The 19251-nt window shown below is 40.7% G+C and overlaps 1 protein-coding gene across 2 annotated transcripts in view; it reads left to right on the top strand.

The window, feature by feature from the left end:
- The window catches only part of vps13b (vacuolar protein sorting 13 homolog B), a 343076-nt gene that overhangs the window by 151563 nt on the left and 172262 nt on the right, over nucleotides 1-19251 (top strand). For both annotated transcript variants that reach the window (XM_086112801.1, XM_086112800.1), the window contains exons 22-24: nucleotides 2076-2209; nucleotides 15795-16029; nucleotides 18271-18488. In XM_086112801.1, the coding sequence (XP_085968927.1) occupies nucleotides 2076-2209; nucleotides 15795-16029; nucleotides 18271-18488 (587 nt within the window). The remainder of the gene's footprint in view (nucleotides 1-2075; nucleotides 2210-15794; nucleotides 16030-18270; nucleotides 18489-19251) is intronic.

Consider the following 19251-nt stretch of genomic DNA (forward strand, 5'->3'; position numbering starts at 1 on the left):
ACTCATGAATTCAAAAGTATGATGGAGTCTCACTTTGAGCAACAAAAACTTTTTTGGGGGGGATTGTTTCTCAGCTATAATTCCCCCAAAACAGATCAAATCAAATTATAAAGCATTCTACATACTACCGATACCTCTAAAAGATAAGATAAGATAAGATAACTCAATTTGCCCCACACTGGGGAAATTTGCAGTCTACAGCAGCAAAATTGGGGAGAGGGGGGGGTAGAAAAAATAGTGTTTCATTGCAAAAAATAAATGTTTCAGAAAAGAACTGTACACAGTTCAATATAAGTGCAATATAAAATAAAGCATTAGCAATGCATTTGTAGAATGAATATAATAAATTAGCAGTAGCATAGAAAACACAGCGTAAGGTGGCTGTGCTATTTACAATGATTACAGGTTTTCACATATGTTTATTCAATAATAATAAAAAATTCAATTATGTAATAGCTAGCCAGTTGTGCAAGACGACAATTATTTTGGCCATAGTCTTGTCTGTATTGATGTACAACTCAGAGCCATGCACCACGTACAGTTATAGGCAAGTGATTACACAGAAGGTAAGTTCCAGGAATATTCTTCAGTGTCCAAGTGATTCACATATTTTCTTACGCTGATCCATTTGGCTATTTTATTGACGTATAGATGTGTGGTATCTGAGGAGGCTGCAGTTTCTGTGACATCACTACCCGTTTATGATAAATGTGGGATCGAGCCGCTGAGTAAAGCAGGCCTAGATCATGGAATATGTCTAAATTTGTCTTTAGAGAAAACTCTTGTTAATCTCTGACACCATGATGGCTTTAACATGCACAGACGTCAGGCTAATCTGGTCGAAAGTGAATTCTGCCTGTCCATGTTCCTCTCATCGGCTCCGTTTCTGCCTCTCTACTTAACCTTTCTCATCCTTCATTTCTCTACTCACATTTTTCCCACGGTGACTGTGACTTCTACTTGTATGGTGTGTTCTTGGATTCAATCTGTGAAACGTGAGGGGTTGTCGTTGCGGTTCAGCACCAATGTCTGCACAATCTGCTTTTGTCTGGACCACAGCAGCCATACCGGGATGTGTCATGTCGAGCTATTACTGTCTTAGGTGTGTGTGTGTGTGTGTGTGTGTGTGTGTGTGTGTGTGTGTGTGTGTGTGTGTGTGTGTGTGTGTGTGTGTGTGTGTGTGTGTGTGTGTGTGTGTAAGCGTGTGTGTTACACATGCGCACATTCTCAGTTTAATAAAGGGGCAGCATGGTGCTCGACTGGTTTGCATGTCCGCCTCGCAATGCAGAGGTTGTGGGTTCGAATCTGGCTCTGGCCTTGTTCTCTGGAGTTGGCGTGTTCTGCGTGGGTCTTCGCCGGCTACTCCAATGTCCTCCCACATTCCACAAACATGCATAGCAGGGTAATTGAACGCTCAAAATTGTCCCTAGGTGTGATTGTGAGCGCGACTGGTTGTTTGTCAATACTAAATGTGTCCTGCGATTGGCTGGCAACCAGTTCAGGATGCTCCCCGCCTACTGCTCGAAGACAGCTGGGATAGGCTCCAGCACGCCCGTGAACCCCATGAATATAAGCGTATCAGATAATGGATTGATGGCTGTCCAGCTCAATGGATCTTTATTATGAGGTCAGGCTGCTGAATAAAAAATGAAAAAATTCACATCTGTGAATGCAAAAACGTTGTTTTTTCTTCTTTCTTGTTTCTACCCACAATCTTGCTGGTGTAGACTGTAAATTTCCCCAGTGTGGGACACATAAAGGATATCTTATCTTATCTTATGAGCAACATCCATTCAGTCATTCTTTATACTGTGAGGCCTCAAAATCTGACCACTGTCCACTCGATCACATTGGACAAATTTCACTCCTGCAACCCTCGTGAGGATACGCGGTACAGAGAATGGATGGATGGCTATTTATTTTCACCTTCCAGTGAGTTTAATACAGTTAAGTGACCCTGAATAGTTGGAGTCAACATGTAGGTCATGTTGCTACTACAAACTCAATTATTTGTGATAACTCAAGCAGTTTTTTTAAAAAAACGTGTCAATTGTCTTTGCCCGCCTGTTCTCCAGAATCCCGTCCCCTATCCATTCCTATGAAGGTGATGCCTGACACAACAGCCGTCGAGTCCTTGGTAACATCAGAGGAACAGATGAAGGAGCTCATTGGCCATGCTTGGGATTCTGTTAAACGTCTTACTGTACAGGTAATGAATCACACATTTCTTCTCCTTGGTATATTTGTAGCATTATCAGCAATGATTGAAGGAAATCAGAACTGAGTACTTTGGGGAGCATGAGACTAGATTTTCACATAATCAAATATATTTGAGGGAAATGCACAATATGATTCTGCTCATTATCAATACTCAGTATAAAAATATTTTTATACTGTTGATACAACTAAATTATTTAAATTAAGTGCTTAATCTGAGATAGTGTTTGAAGCAAAGATTCAGTGCAATGTATTGCATGTGACCTTTTCATTTCTTGTTTGTTTTTTTTGCTTGTATTGTGTAATAGCACTTATTTGACCTTCTACAATGCTCAAGTTGTCTACAAATCTGTTGAGCCAGTCGGGCCTTATGGAAAGCCCTCGTCGGGCTGTGCCCGAGTCCTGAAATGCGTCCACTTGTGAGAACCTGCATCTGCCCCATCCTATTGTTGAATATTATCTGAAAAGTCCAATACATACCTGGCCCACCTGTTGATTAAATATGCAACCTTCGACTCTAACTGTCACCCATCCTCCAAATGTGAGAGTATCTCAGTCTGCTCACGCATGTAACCGGGCTTTTCCGAGTGTTTCAGAAATCAGAATTTTGACTTTAACCCGAATATTGACTGGGTGTAAACCTGGTCATGTGGCAGCTATCGAAATTAACTTGTGTTGTTGGACCAATAACTTTAACTATTCGCAGCTTTTGCATGATATTTCTAATAGGATCTTTCGACCATATATAATTTCCCCAGATATTGTTTCAAGGTTACAAAAGACGACTTTTGTTGGGGCATCTCACAATTCAATGCAATGCAGCGTCAAGTAGGCATCAAGTAGAATTAACTGCGTAGCACCAAACTTCATATTGGCACCCAATAGCTTTATTAGTAGCTGCATAGCAAGCATCAGCCAATTCCATCCAGTAGTTCCTGAGGACTAGCATTTCCAGTGAAAGCATCATCAGAGTTAATAGCAACCAAAGCAGATATTTTAAAATTGTCTTTATTTTTTGAATTATATTCTGGATTCATATATTAGGTTTGGATAGCTTAGTTTCATTATTTCCCTTTTTTTTGGGGGGGGGGGGGTGTTCCAACTTTTTTGGGGGTGTGGTGGTGATCAATTAATGCAAATTAGGGCCCGAAGGTCTGTAGAAGTATGTTGAGAAATACGTTATAATACGTTAATAAGTTATAAATTATATGGTTTTCCTTTAAAGGTGCGTTCCTGACCAGATTTTTCCCCACACAAACGGCACTTCAGCCTTTCCAACCAGACTTTAAATTTTGACAGATTTACATTTTGTCAAAATAGTGTAACATTGCTCTTAGCAGCTTTATAGAAATGCCATGTAAATGAGTCACCCTTTAATATAAACATTGCTTTTTAAGTGAGTCTAAACAATGTAATTGCTTGTGAATGTATGATGCATGTAAACAATCAGTGATGCAAATCCAACAGGTTTTACTAATTCCATTTAATTCTTGTTACCGGGACCACACAAACCGACGTATGTCAAACATAAAAGAGAGCATGACGTGTGCGAATCGAGGCGGGGTGGGGGCGCTCCAAGAACCCAGATCTCATGTCAGGCCATTAAGCTGTTTACGGTACTTCCTCAAAAGTTAACTCAACCTTCTAATAGTTTGCCGAGCCCGTCATTGCCTCCACTTTCCTCTGTCCCCTTTGGCTGATCAACTGGGACCACACCAAGCACTACAGCAGTAATTAGGAAACAGCCTGGCCTGTTGACATGGAGGTAGAACTGAACCAAACCGACACCCTGACAGCTGGTACACCAGGCCTTCGATATCTCAAAACGTAAACCACTCAATTGATTTTCGTGCCATGTAAACACAATACCTATTGTATCCCGCTTTTTTTTTGCACACGCATATGTCGTCATCCATTTCTTGCATCTTTCCCCCGACAAGAAGTGTGCCAAAAATATCAAAAGCTACAAGAAGTTGTATTCATATTTTTGAAGGAGATTGTCGGCATTTTATGATCTAATACTCTCCCACTTCTGAAAGCAGTTAATGCTGAAAGTAAGAGCATATGACAGCTGGTCATTTATTCTTATTCTTTGATTCAGTGGTTGTCAACTGATCTGCCTTCGGGACCCACCATCAATTCACCGTTTGCGCTTTATGGCAAAGCCTTCCTAGGAACGCCCCCTCCGCCACGCAGGACGGCAAAATAACTCGTTGCACCTGTTGAACCCATTGAAACTCCTGTAAAGCGTATAGTCCTGAATATATTTATGTAAGCGATTATCTTCCAAAAATGGTCAATCTTGCTGTGCGGTCGGATGTACTTACAGACTCAGATCTAGACCAACTTGGCTTTTTATCACATACCTGCCGATGAAGATAAAAGAACGGCGATGGATAGCTAGCAACTAACCGAAAGGACTGGCAGCCCTCAAAGTATTCGATGATGTGCAGCAATAATAATTCAAAGTGTTTTGAAGATAAATGGCATTATTCTTTTAATCATAAATGGTTTATTTGCATCTTTGACTATCGAGAACATCTCTACATTATATAAACACATTTACTAGTATTAATGGCACCTATTTTTCTGACACCCGTCCCTTCTCACTCTGCCCGCCTTCACCTTTGTCATCTTACCTTGCGGCTCATGTCAATTTTAGTTGTTTTGTTTTGTTTTTGTCGTGTCGCGGCCTGCTGAAAGATGGGTGGTGGCCGCAAATGGGCCGTAGTTTGGACCCCCCTGCCTTAGCGTCTTTCAAAAAGAATTTTAAAAAGCCCTTTCATCCTTTCATTTTTTTTCCGTATCCAGCCCTCAAATGAAAAAGTTGAGACACCCCTGAGTTAAACTCTGCATTTTTAGAAAGTTTCGGTGTTGGTGATGGTAAAGCGACACAACCAACCGTAGCAATTGTGTCGAACAAGTCTTGCATTTGGTACACCGGGCATTGGCACCCATCATCACACTTTACATTATATGCTTACGTGAAGGTATGTTGTGTGTGAACACACAGGTTCTTCATTTGGTTCTGTGTGAAAGGCACAGGAGAATCAATGTCCCCAAAGCCCAAATTTTGCAAAAAACTGTAAGCCAGAGCAGGGCATTGCTGGACATTTGGATGGATGAATGGGCTGGGAGTAGCATCGTACAGAACAGAACAGGATACTCCTTGGATTGACCATTTAATGATGTGGGTGGTACATACATTGCATTCACTAATGTACACATTTGTTGAGTTCCCACAAAAGTTTGTCGGCATACTTTAGAGTACAGTTCTCGCGTTGTCACACTTTCCATGTGCACTGTGCAAAATTCCATCCACTCAGATTGCTGGAATTACTCTAATTAAGGCCGACACAACTAGCAACCAATGATGTGATGTGGCCCTCATTTGCATTAGTTTTCACTCTCAGAATTTCTGAGCATTCAAACAAATTTTTAATGAATTGCGATTTCTGATTAGCACATAGTTTTGCTTCTTTATGATCTCTGAGGCCTAATATGTTTAAACTTCATCATTATAAAATTCATTTCAGATTGTGACTTCCTTTCTTTTTTGAAAGATACATTTTATGATAAGTATTTCCCAAATGTTCATCTCCTACCTGCCTATTCCTATTGTCATCATGTCATCTCTTCCATGTTTCCCCAGAGGAGATCTATGTTTCCACACGATATTAATTGCTTCTGATCCGGACTGCAATTTCATCTCAGGAATTTAGCTATAATTCCTTCTATTTAACACATGAATGTGTTCAATGCTGGCAAAATAATACGTTGCTACCAAAACTGAAATGGGATCTAGTTAAACAGAAAGCCCGTTGCCATGGAAAAATGAAGTAACACTGCTCCCTGCAGCTGCAATTTATTAATAAGCAGGATTTTTTTAGGGACAAAATTGCGGAGGCATCAAAGGTAAACCGATGGAAATGAGAAGGAGGTTAGGATAAGCGGAAGGAGTAGCATAGAGGTGGCTTTAAAGGACGAAGGTGAGGGAGACATAGAGGAGGGCCGTTTGGTGTTGCTCTGATGGAGCTTGCCAGATGGTTTCCATGAACAAGATTTGACCCCCAGCTGGAGCATTTTGTGCAGGCACATTACTTCATCTTCTGCCCCCTCCCTCCATTTTATCATCCCTCCACTCAACACCTCATCTCATAATCTCGCAAATCTAACAGTTTCTGAAGAATTTGAAAACATAACAACCACATTAAAGGTCTTTGAATAATTACAAAATCATGGACTCATTAACGACTACTGTGTTCTTCACTCTGTACGATCTCATACGTAATTGCTAGTTAAAACAATTGTAATAAAAAGACAACCAGTGCACATTTATCTGACAGTGCATCAAATGATCCTACATTTTACAAGTACGATTAATTTGTAACAGCAGTAATGACTGCAAACACTCTGATTGACATATGCACACATTTTACGATTGTAGACACAGTCCTCAATAAAACTCAATCCATCCATCCATTTTCTAACCCGCTTATCCTCACCAGGCTCGCGGGCGTGCTGGAGCCGATTCCATCTGTCTTCAGGCAGTAGGCGGGGTACACCCTGAACTGGTTGCCAGCCAATTGAAGACCACACATAGACAAAGAACCATTCACGCTCAAATTCACACCTCCGGACAATTTGGACTGTCCAATCAACCTGCCATGCATGTTTTTGAAATGTGGGAGGAAACCGGAGTCCCCCGAGAAAACACATGCAGGCACTGGAAGAACATGCAAACTCCACACAGGACCTGGAATCGAACCCTGCACCTCTGCACTGTGAGGCAGATTTGCTAACCAGTCGCCCACCATGCCACCCCTCAATAAATCATGATACAGTATACTGGACATCTACAGCAACTACTTTGTTGCACTTATGAATGCTTCCATTTCTTCGATAAAATATATTAATATATTGTATAGGTAACATATATATATTCTATACAAAAAGAAATCGGATCGCATAAAGCAATAACACTTTTGGTCATCATCATTATTGTTCAGAGCACCTTTGGATCTTGTTTCTTAGTTGCTCTGAGGAAGTTCTTCCAGTGTCCTCATGATTGACCTAGTGAAACACAGACTTTTAAAGATCCTTGGCGTGGGCTCGTTTAAAGAACACTGTTTTTAAAAGTACAGTCGGGACAAATTCATCTGTCGGTGGAAAAATGAAGTATTGACACATCACTTTTGGAATCCTTGCATGCTGGTAAATCCGGACAAATTTTGTGGCATGCAGCCACACTTAATTAGTCTTGGGACGTAGGAAGATGAAGCCTTGCCAAACACAGGTCCGGTCAGCTCAACTGAGGATTCATTTTGGCCTGCTATTTTCCATCGCACTACATAAATCAGCAGTTTGCACTGTAACCCAGTTCTCTCCATCCATCCATCCATCCATCCATCCATCCATCCATTTTCAATACCTCTTGTCCTCACTCATGAGTGAACCGGAGCCTATCCCAGCTGATTAAGCAAGAGGCAGCATACAACCTGTACGGGTTGCCAGTCAATTGCAGGGCACATGTAGAGAAACAAACACACATTCACACCTATGGACAATTTAGAGTCTTTATGTGTCCTAACGCACATGCGTTTGTGGAATGTGTTAAGAAAGCTGGCCTATTTGAAGAAAACAGACACACACACATAAGGAGAAAATGCAAACTGCACCCAAACTGAGATTCAAACTGAGAATCTTCCAGCTGTGGGGCAGACGTTTCACTGTGCTTCCCCCAATTCACTCCATTCCTAGTTCAGTCTTATTAACATATCACCCAGTTAAGTGAAAATTGTCCCTGTCCGGGCACAGCTTTTACCGTGGAATTAGAGCCTACTTTAAGGACATCCTCTGGCCTAATTTGGCCGAGGCCACCCTTCGAACCCATCTGTACTGGCTCAGTATGCCAAAAAGGGTTGAGAGTTGATTGTTTGAGCTCAGAGGGTGGGATCAGCCGATGCAGGCCAGGCCAGCCGCACTCTAAGGCCACTGTTGGATCAATAAACGCAGCGATCAAAGTTGCAATTAACCCACTGCGCTAACACAAACATCTAGGCCAGCAGAAACAAACAAAGCCTTCATGTCACCTAAAGCGTTTATTTTTGCAGATTTCCACCTCAGCCAAGGAGACCTCCAGTGCTTGTCAGCTTCTGTAAGCACTGTTAGAAGAGAGGAATGTGGGGCTTCAGGGATGGCTGACTGCCTTGCTGCGCTCCCGTGCCAGGCCGCAAGCTTATTGCTTGTGATGGCATGCGGCTGAGAGCTCGCCTATCTCTTGTCAAAGGGCATCACGCCGACATGCTTTTCTCACAGTACTCTGGAAAGCCAAGCAGTTTGTTGAGGTGGCAACAAACGCATTGCGTGGACATCCGCGCACCGCAATGCACATCTGCACAGTTTCATCTTTAGATACACACATTAATCATCTACATTTCTAGAAGACACTGTTTACACTCTTCCAACCACTATTCCAAATGTGTTTTGGGATACAGCTGGAAATGCAGGCTCGGCTGAAGAAAGGGTGGAGGGGATGGGAGGGGGGCAAAAGGTTAAACAGTGGGCGGAGTGCCCAGAGAGATATTTGGGGGGGATGCTCTGTGGACCTTCTATTCATCCGACCAGCCACTTCGGAAACACTGTCCCGTCTGGTGCAGGCACAGGAAGATTACATTTGGAATGGTTTCAGGTTTTCAAAAACAAAGGGATGTGTTTTTCCGTTCACGACCGTTCCCCCCAGTGAGATTTTTCTCCTCCTGAGTTGCAAATGTTTTCACCGGGGATGCAAGGAGGGTGTTTCTAATTTCCTCTTCTAGAACGCTGTGTCTCTGGTTCTGAATTGCTTTTTGTGAGTGTATGTGAGACTGAAAAGTTTTGAGGAAGAACGAGATGTCAATGTCAGATAATGTGTGGCTGTGATAAATTTCTTTTTTTCTTTCACTGTGTCCGTCCAAAGAGCCATTTTGCAATCAGGGGGTTACAACAGAAGTTTGTAATTTTTCCCTACCCTGCTGTTATATGACAGCGGTATTGGCAGGGGAGCTGATTATTGTGCTGCAGGTAAACTGGCATATGCTGCCAGCGTTATGACATACTGTAAATGATTTTAAAATGTTGTTCATCAGGTTTGTTTGGTCGTATCGTAAAACCAATACATGAATCAATTATGCGGTTCGGTATATTTAACAGTACTTTCAAAGTCTGAGTGAGTGCTCGTAGTAGTTTTTTCTGTGATCATGTCTCACATTTCTAACAGTGGAAGGGGAATCCTTATTTTCAGTGACGGACCCTAATTGCATCCCATGGTTGTATAGATCACCTTCCTTGGCCATATCCTTTCAAAGTATGTGCGTTTGTGCCATGGCTTCCTTTCTGGTGGGATCTGTTCTGTTGGAACCAGATAACTATCTTCACAAAGACTCCAGGGGAAAAATGATACACGAGTCAGAGGATATGCTCTCACTGCTTCGCATTGACAGAGGAAGTAAGGGACATTTGCTAGATGGTGGTGGTTGTGGAAGAGTAGAGTCGCGTTTTGAAGCAGTTCGTATGTGGCTGGAGTTGGAACCTTATGTGATGGAATAAAGAAACGATTAGGAATAAAAGTCAGCAGAACTTGCCACAAAAAAGTTTCAAGCTCTGTGAAGTGATGCCAGCCCTCAGGGGAGAGGCGGGAAAAATGCAATTTCATGAACAAAACCCAACAAGTGGATGTGCCTCTAAACGTTCATATGTCTCCTTTTCAGTTCTATTTATTTATTACAGCACCAGCAGATGCTGGTGCTGTGATCCGCAATCCAGATTGAGTTGGTGCCTGAGTGATTACAGATCAAAGTGTAAGAAGGTCCTGCTTCATTTGAAGGCCTCAAATGACGGGATCAGGGCCTAAGTCCCAGGATAAGCAATAGTCACCTCTGAAATAGCCTGCTGGCTGTCACTCAAAAGTGACATTCATTCTAACTTTTGGAAACAGTCAGAAGTTGAACAAAATTCTCTTTGCGCCTGTGTGGATTCTTTAACTTGAATATTTGATATTCGGTATTGTTTTCATTGGGTGGGTATCAGCTGAAAAAGATCTGATTTTGAAATTTTCATAATTCCCAAAGGCCATACAGCAATAAATCATTACTAAGGTAAGGTAATAATATTTTAGTTTATTATTTTAGAATGTGGAAGGAAACCGGAGTACCCAGAGGAAACCCACGCAGGCATGGTGAGAACATGCAAACTCCATACAGGAAGGCCACAGCCGAAATCGAACCCTGCACCTCTGCACTGTGAGGAAATCGTGCTAACCAGTGGGCACCGTGCTGCCCATGACAATGATTATGATAAAAACAAAACAGATTAAAAAAAAAAAAACACCTTTACAGAGACGAAAATGTCCTTCAGCATGGACGGGTCTCAGATAACTCAGTGTTGATTAATACACATGCAAGAACTGCTGAAGTAAATTTAACACAGGTTATAGGAGATTGGGTACAGTCGGGAGGAATTTTATTTGTGTTTTAATATTTTGGTGTTTTTAGACTTTATTTATGGCAGAATATATGAATCTAATTTTTTTGCCTCAATATTTTGTTATGGATCACTAGTATGGTATATTAACATTTTTATTTGCTCAGTTGATTGGAACCACTGCAGACTTATAGCCAAGTAAAATGGTTTAATTTGGGGATACCCATTATTTGTTTGAGGGGGTAGATAATAAAAGCAATTGGGTGTATCGGTTCAGGAGTCAATTTCGGCAGATACTCAATATCAAGTGCCTTGGACTAGTGTGCAAATGAATACAATCTGGGTGTCCCTAAAGCTAATTGTTTTCATTTTGCCTTTTTCACCACAAAAAATAGCACCAGGAACTTGGGCATATAATTGCCAGCCTGCATTGATGAACGCCATTGGTGTGGAGAAAGATTTTTCAAACTTTTCAAACCTACAGACACACCCATGTCTTTAAATGAATGAATGTCTTTGCAAGCCGACCAAGCTGTCTTTGTAAAGTCAGTCTTTAGCTCGGTGTTTTTACTTTGAGGTTAATAACACCAACATGAATGCAACATAAATATAACAATTCCAATAAATTTGTGGCATTGTTTTAAAATGTGATTAAAAACAGAATACAGTACAATGGTGGAGACAGTCCTTGTTTACCACTCAGTTACATCAGTTTTCCGTTTAACACACGCACACTCGGAACACTAATTACTTAAGCTTTCTAGGTGGAATTCTTTCTATTTTTTGCTTCATGAACAACTTGAGTTGCTCAAATACCTGGAACCTTCCTTGTCGTATTTTGCATTTGATAATATGCTTCACATTATTAAGAGAAGACAGGTCTGGACTGCTGGCAGACAGGTGTAGCACTCACATTCTTTTACTAAGAAGCCGCGGTGTTGTAAAATAGTGTGATCTGGATACGTTTAAAAGAGATAAAAGAGACTGCAAATCTATCAACTGTATGTGTTTAAGAAGAATTCTTAGCTTTTTGTGAACATGTGGAAATAGTTGACAATTTGCAGTTGCCTATTTATGGTGTGTTATATCTGTATTAGCATGACAACTTTTCTAAATGTGATATTATACCTCTATTAAGAGTGCACATTTCTCAAGTGCACTGTCGGTGCACTCCTGCTATAGAAAACCACTGTATTTGACAACTATTAAGTCGCATGTTAATAAACCGTTATTCATTCGAAACAATGCCACACTGTAGTGGCATTTCAGCTTTTGAATCAAGTGTTATGATATCTAACACTGTGTATTTCATAGTACCGGTATATGGCCAACTGGCGTGCTAGGAAGCCATGTGCTGTATTTGTTTGTGGGACTGTGTCTCTGGGTACCTGTCACCCTTTGAGGACAAAAGTAAATGATTTTGATGGAATGTATTTATTAGAAGTCTGGGTTTAGAGTTCAAGTCTTCAGGAAATTAAAGTAAGTCTCTGTCCTCTGTAGTAATGTTTTCACAGTTAAGCTCTGGCACGTGTGACTTCATATGGAATTGATTGGTTTAAAGCCCACTTAATATAGAGTTCCTGATCAAAATGGAAGTGTTTCTGTCAATTTTGAATAGTTTTGGCCGTACCGGACATGAGCGCACACTCACGGCCACTGACATGTTCTCATTGTTTTTTCCCTGAATCGATCTAGTGATTAAAAAAACCTAGTGATTTAAAAAAATATATATATATACTGTATATAAAAAAAACAAAAAAAACATCCCAGCTAACTTGTGGCTTGATCGAATTTCACTTTGACATTATGTAACGGGGTGTGTGTAATAACAAATCATATTCCACTGGCATCACAAGAGAAGTCTTTAATGATCTGTGCTTTTTCATACTCAAACCTCGTACCAACAGAAGACTGGAATCAAAACATTTTTTTGTACCTGAATCATTTCCAGAGCTGATCCGTCTATAATTTATGCAGTTTTATTTCCATATTACCCTGAACCAGGCAGAACAGAGTTGTGAAACACATATTCCACACAGCAATTACACTCTTGGCTTTCAGCTTTTTTTTTTTTTGGTGCCCATTTCTAATTTTAGAATGTTCCTTTCGCATCACTTGGAAATCCTACCGTTGCATGGGTTTGCCCTCAAATGATTCGCAATTTTCCACTATTCTATTATGGATAGAACACCAAGTTGTGAGTGACTCTTGGGTCTAGTTTCATGTGGCAGCTGTGGGCCTCACGCCCTTAGCATCTGATGGACCAAACCTTCGGTCATCCTGGCATCCTTAGTTTCCTGTCCTGACATTGTGCATGCTTTCGCTCTCACAAGAAACATTCACAAACCTGACATGCCCATCAGCTCGTAAACTAAAGAGGTATAGTCATGCAGGCTAACTTCTTCCATTCTTCTGTTTATTAGCTTGCTACAAGAGCTGTTAAACATAATTGTGGGGAATACCATACTTGACCTTACGCAACCTCAAATTGAACTGTCATACCCTGAGTTGAGACACAAAGCCCACACACCCATTCGCAAGTCACATTCATAATTGCACTTTCACTGTGCATGCAACTTCATACAAAGGAATTATCCCATACACACACTGGATTCCCCACAGCTCTTTCAAAATCCTTTTACCGATCTCCTGTCCCCTCTGTGATTTTATCTTTCACCTTTGCTCAAAGTGCGTTGACATGGACTTTCCATCTGGAATCAATGCCTGTTCATGGTGAGAGATCTATATGCCAAACTTTGACCTTGACCAAAGGACTGATGCACATTTGGGATGGGCGAAGGAGTAGCATGCACATGGAGGCAGTCAGGGAAAAGAGATGTTGTCAGTGGTTTGGCGGAGCTCAAATTAATGATTTATTTGCCATCTTGTGACCTCAGCCTATTTCTCTCGCTGGATCTTTCACCTCTGTCAGTTATTTCAGGTTTGTTTGCAAAGTGCATATTTCCCTCGCCGTTCCTATGAGTGAGACCCAAGTCAAACATGAGACCACAGCGGATTCATGGAGTTTTCTGAGGTAAACCACAATGACCTGTTGTCAACAGTAGCTTGCAAAACAGGACGAGTGATAGCCACTCAGCTCTGGGGGCTTCCCCAATTAGGTTCATGACTGTTCGGTTGACATTTTAGCCTCTACTGTCCTTAAATTTGATGTGGTTTGCCGAATAAGAAATGCGGAGCATTTACATGGTCGCATCCTAATGTAATACGCATTGTCCATAATAACATGTTATTCGATGCCGGATATGTCTCAACTTGATACACTCATTACAGAAGACTCAACTGGGTTGATCATTTTATTTTTGGCATGCTTCTTTGCAGCATTTGTCGTGATTCGCTATGTTGCCTTTCGACGTTGCTATGACATTTGGTTTGGTCAATGTATCTGCATCGTCTTGAAGCTTGAATTCATCAAAGCACTGGCAAGACACTGACTTTCATTTCATTCATTCCAATTTGATTTGTTGAACAATATTTCCTCTTTGTTTCCTCTGTTTCTTGTTATTCTTTCCCTTAGCCCTTCATGCACAGTTTTCAGTAGCTGCATGTTTGACTCTCTGCATCTGTCTAATTGTCTGTTTTTCTTATCTATCAACTCCGTTAATTTCATCTCCCTCTCTTGACACAGATAACACAAATGTAGATGAATGAACAATTTAAATGTGTATGTTGAATGTGAGATGGCAAATTACAGTTCCAGGAACCTTTTAACTATTTTACAAAGCAGAACAAACATGTTGCAAAGGTGAAATGATTGAGATCTGTTGAAAACACTCCCACTTCCTAAAACTATGACCTGTCCTGCTTGGAAACAATACATCTTTGTGGCTGTCAACACATTGGATAACATATTTTAAGTCCACATGTGCTGGCGGGATACAACGATCATATATGTATATGGCCCTATATGTCAGGTGAGCATTCATGCACCTCAGGCCAAGCACCAACATGAAAAAAAAAAAGTGAAACCTTGTGATGATCTTCTGATTGCATTTACAGTTTAACCCTGCTAAAGTCTACAGTATATATATTTTTCTTCCACTGTTTCAGCTTTAGATGGAATTTGACCACATCGTTCCCATCTTGAAGCCTTTCTGCCATGTTATTACCTCATTTCGTTCTTTTTGTCTCTGCTCTTCTGTCAATCTGGCATAAGTTTTACATCTGATTTTGCATCCGTGTGCAGAAATGTAACATCATAATTCATGTGTCACTCTTATATAAATAAGCATTCACCATAACATAGCGTGGGGAGTATTTAGGCAAAATATTATTCAGATGATATTGTATATGAAAAGTAAATTGCACAGGGGAACTCGACCGTGTTTCAAGGTGACAAACTATGTGTAATATACTAATTTACCAAAAAGGTGTACAAAGTTACTGCCATTCTTACTGATATTTATACGTCTAAGTTTGTTTTATATTGATGGTGTAAAACTGTTTTTCACACAAATCTTAGTACTGTGTTAGTGAGTCAAGGGCACAGAGGCCAAGCGATGTACAAACTTGAGTTAGTCTGAGTTAGGAATGAAACCTTGTTGTGAACTGAGGGCCCCCATACTACAACGTAACATCCATCCATCCATTTATCGATTATCCGAACCGCTTTATCCTCACATAGGTCGCGGGCGTGCTGGAGCCTATCCCAGCTGTCTTCAGGTAGTAAGCGGGGTACACCTTGAACTGGTTGCCAGCTAATCGCATGGCACACATAGACGAACAACCATCTGCTCTCACACTCACAGCTCGGGACAATTTAGAGGGCTCCCATTAACCTGCCATGCATGTTTTGGAATGTGGGAGGAAAACGGAGTACCCGGAGAAAACCCACGCGGACATGGCGCGACTAGTAAATTTTCTGCACTATAAGGCCCCCCCGCCCCACCCCATGTTTTGAAAGATTGACTTTTGAAAGATACTACACCTGGTCAATCCCTTTCAAAAGCATTCCAGTTACCATATCCCTTTGGTATTGTATTTTTATGCGATTGCTACAGCAATGTTTTTTCATTCATCTAAGGACCGCTCTAGTTGTTGAATGAGTTTTACTAAACTGATCATCATGAGTCATGAGGTCCACTGTGTTCTCTCTCCAGCTGGAGCTGCAATCATGTTGTGTGTTCCTGCCCAATGACAGCCTTCCATCCCCAAGCACCATCATCTTTGGTGACATTCCTGGTACGGTGCGTAGCTGGTACCACAACCAAAAATCTATGCCAGGAACCCTTGTGGTCTGCCTGCCCCAGGTCAGTGTCCTCAGTGCTGGGCACAAGTACATGGAACCGGTGCAGGAGCTCCCTTTTGTGGTCTCCAAGCCCATCCTAGAAGAAGGTAAGTTTTCACAATGTGTGCAGTGAAATGTGTTTCTAAAAAAATATTTACTGCGTCAAACTACGCTTTCAGTTGGAAATAACAACAACATACCTGTAAATATGAAGAGAAGCAGTTTGAGATGTGTCTGAAGACACCAAGAGGTCCAATGTTTAATATGATTATGAAGTGACTTTCAGGATATGAATTTAAGCACATGACATAATTACAGATCATGTTATTAATAATTTAAATGCGCGGAGCTAATAATGGCATCTAAGATGGGAATTCATCATCATTATGGCCTTTTCATCACGAAGCAAACCTTTGACCGAATACTACTCATTTGTCGTGACAAAAGACAAACAAACTTAAGTAGAGCAGCTTTCAGAGATAGAGAGTGATTCTTGCACATCTGGTGTGCACACCTGGCAAAGTTGACATAAGCCTTGACAGTCCGGCAGTGTTTTTTTCTTAAAATAACAAAAGTTGGGGGCACCCCACTTTTTTTTCTCTTAACTCTCCAGTGACATCAGAATCGTGCACACAGATTCATGAAATAAACAAATAAATGAATAAATAAATAAACATCCAGAGGGGGGGGGGGGGAATGACCACAAAAACAGTGAAATGAGTAGTTTTGAGAACATTGCTGGTGAAAGGATTGCCTTCACAATACACTCCTACCCTCCCTTTGCATTAAATTGAACAATATATTGTGTGCTTTGGAATCCACACGTGTGTGCATCAGTTTTCACAAATATTGATTTCCAAACATAATCAGGATCATCTGTATTGGCCAAATGGGTTAAATGCACACAAGGAGCTTGTCTCAGTAGGGCTGCCAAGATTAGTTGACAAGTCTCGATGACGTCGACGATCAAAATCGTCAACAATTAAATTGGTTGATATTGAAGCAGGAAGAGCTCACTTGCTCTCTCTCGTGAATGGAGTGGGAAATACCACTACTCAGAATAACAGATCATGACATGTTTATCATCATCCCTCATCGGCATCACATATTAATAAAACATATAATTTGGTTTGTTGCAATAGGAAAAAAAAGGTTCCTCCTATTATTTGATTTTTTTTTCCCTCCAGGTGCATATCACATTTTGATTGTTTAGATCGATTTACTATTTTTTAAATTATGCATGCTAGTGAAGGTTGTATGAAAACAAAATTAAAAAACAATACATGGCTTGATGCCCAAGAAGAGTGAAATATGTTTCAAAGTATTTCTCTTCCCATTTATAGAGTTTCATTGTATTAGTGCAACTCTGCAGTTTTGGTTCCATTTTAAAATGCAGTAAACATTTACAGCTAAAAATTCAAAGGCCACATTATCGCATTAGATTCAAGCTCCTCCATTTATTTAGAAACATGTCACAAATACCAACTGCAATGTTTAACAAAAATTGAATGGACCATCATCGTAATTGTCTTTATTATAAAATTGTACATAGCTTAAAGAAAGCTCTGGGCTCATGATGGTTATTATAACAGCAGGTGATCGCTGCTGTGATATGCCCTGATTTACATCTGATCCGCTTAAGCGACTAATTGTGACGACTATCGGTGATTAGTCCACCAGAAAAATAATCGTTTGTGGCAGCCTAAGTCGCTTGCATTCGGTGTTGCTCTAGTCCTCCAAAAAACAAACAAACCAAAAAAAAAAAAACACCATCCGCAACAATACTTACATTTTAGTAAAATCTACAAAGTACAGAAAGTCGAATTCATAAAAACGCCACAAACATTCCAATACATTTGAATCCCATTTCAAACTGTCACAGATGTCTCAACATTGCTGTACTCTTAAAAATATATTTTTTAACATGAAGAAATACATGTTCAGAGTTCTCTGAAATTTAGTACTGTAATGAGAAGATTAAAATTACATCAAAATGATGATAAAGTATCTGTAACGTGGATGGCTGTCAACAAAAATGACTGAAAATCAAACAAATTAATTGTCTGACTACTGTAGTTTTGCAAAAAAAAAAAGTCCATTCCCAAATCGCAAGTTGTAAATAGATGGGGTGATTATTGTAAAAAAGAAACAAAGCAACAATGAAGAGGTACAGCGGAAGTGTGCAAAGTCATGAAAATTGTCAGTGCTACTCAGCCCAGTGAAGTAGTAGTGATACAATTAATGGTACGAGTTTTTACAAAAACACATTTCATCTGGTTATATTGACAGTGTTACTGTGTGCGAATGTTCATGATTTCCTGCTTTCTTTGATTTATGCACCCCACCAGGTGATGCTTTCCCATGGACAATTAGCCTGAGTCAGTTTAGTGTGTACACTCTGCTGGGGCAGCAGCGCAGCCTGAGCCTCCTCACACCGATTGGGTGTACCTCCACTTTGGCAGTCACGTCACATAAGTCGCCAAACTGTTCAGAAGGAAGACACTCTTTTGTCGTCTGCCTCCATGTTGATCTGCAACCCATCCAAGTCAAGTGCTCCAATCCTCAGGTTAGTCATAAACCCTTGACCTGCGACTGGCGTGTTGCTTAACTGTAACGTGCGTACATCCAGCCCCGCAAAGCTTTTTTCTGACTGTTTACGTAATTGATTATCAGTTTTACTATTCAGTGTTTTGATGTGATGCAAAATGCTAATTTTGCCTCAGACACTGCAAACCACTTTATCCAGACTATGTATGTATGTATGTATATATAAACACATGTATATTAGGATCAATTATTCCATCGATTATTCGAATAATTGTTTTCAGTTTGGTTGTGGGCTGTGATTGGTCATTACCTGACCTTGAGAAACTGTGATGTCAATTTCAGTCATGAAATTCCCGCCCCCTGAGGTGGAAAACACGGGTATATTTTGCTGCTTCGTTCATATTACACAAACACAATGTTAATCAGAATACCTTCTTTAGACTATTGGCAGCACATCGAACATAATACTGTAAAGACATTTTTTTTAGTTGACTTCCCCTTTAAGGTCGTTGTTTGCCACTCACACACTTGGCACCCCGCTTCAAGACCATCCACCCCCAACATCCCCTGGACAATTGGCAATAGTGTCCTTGAGCAAGACATCGATACCCAAAACTTCTCCTCGGGTGTTTAATTCTTTGCACCAGTGTGTGCCATCAACGGTTTGTGTTTGCTGTGATGGCTTAAATGGAGTGGACAAAATTCACGTGCATGCGTGTGTACATGGCAAATAAAGATGATGATGATGACGGTGCTGCAGCTTCATCTTCGATGTCTTTGTG

The sequence above is a fragment of the Hippocampus guttulatus genome, chromosome 6 (assembly GCF_054856545.1).
Source record: "Hippocampus guttulatus isolate MCC_2025c chromosome 6, RoL_Hgut_1.0, whole genome shotgun sequence".
NCBI classification, from domain to species: domain Eukaryota; kingdom Metazoa; phylum Chordata; class Actinopteri; order Syngnathiformes; family Syngnathidae; genus Hippocampus; species Hippocampus guttulatus.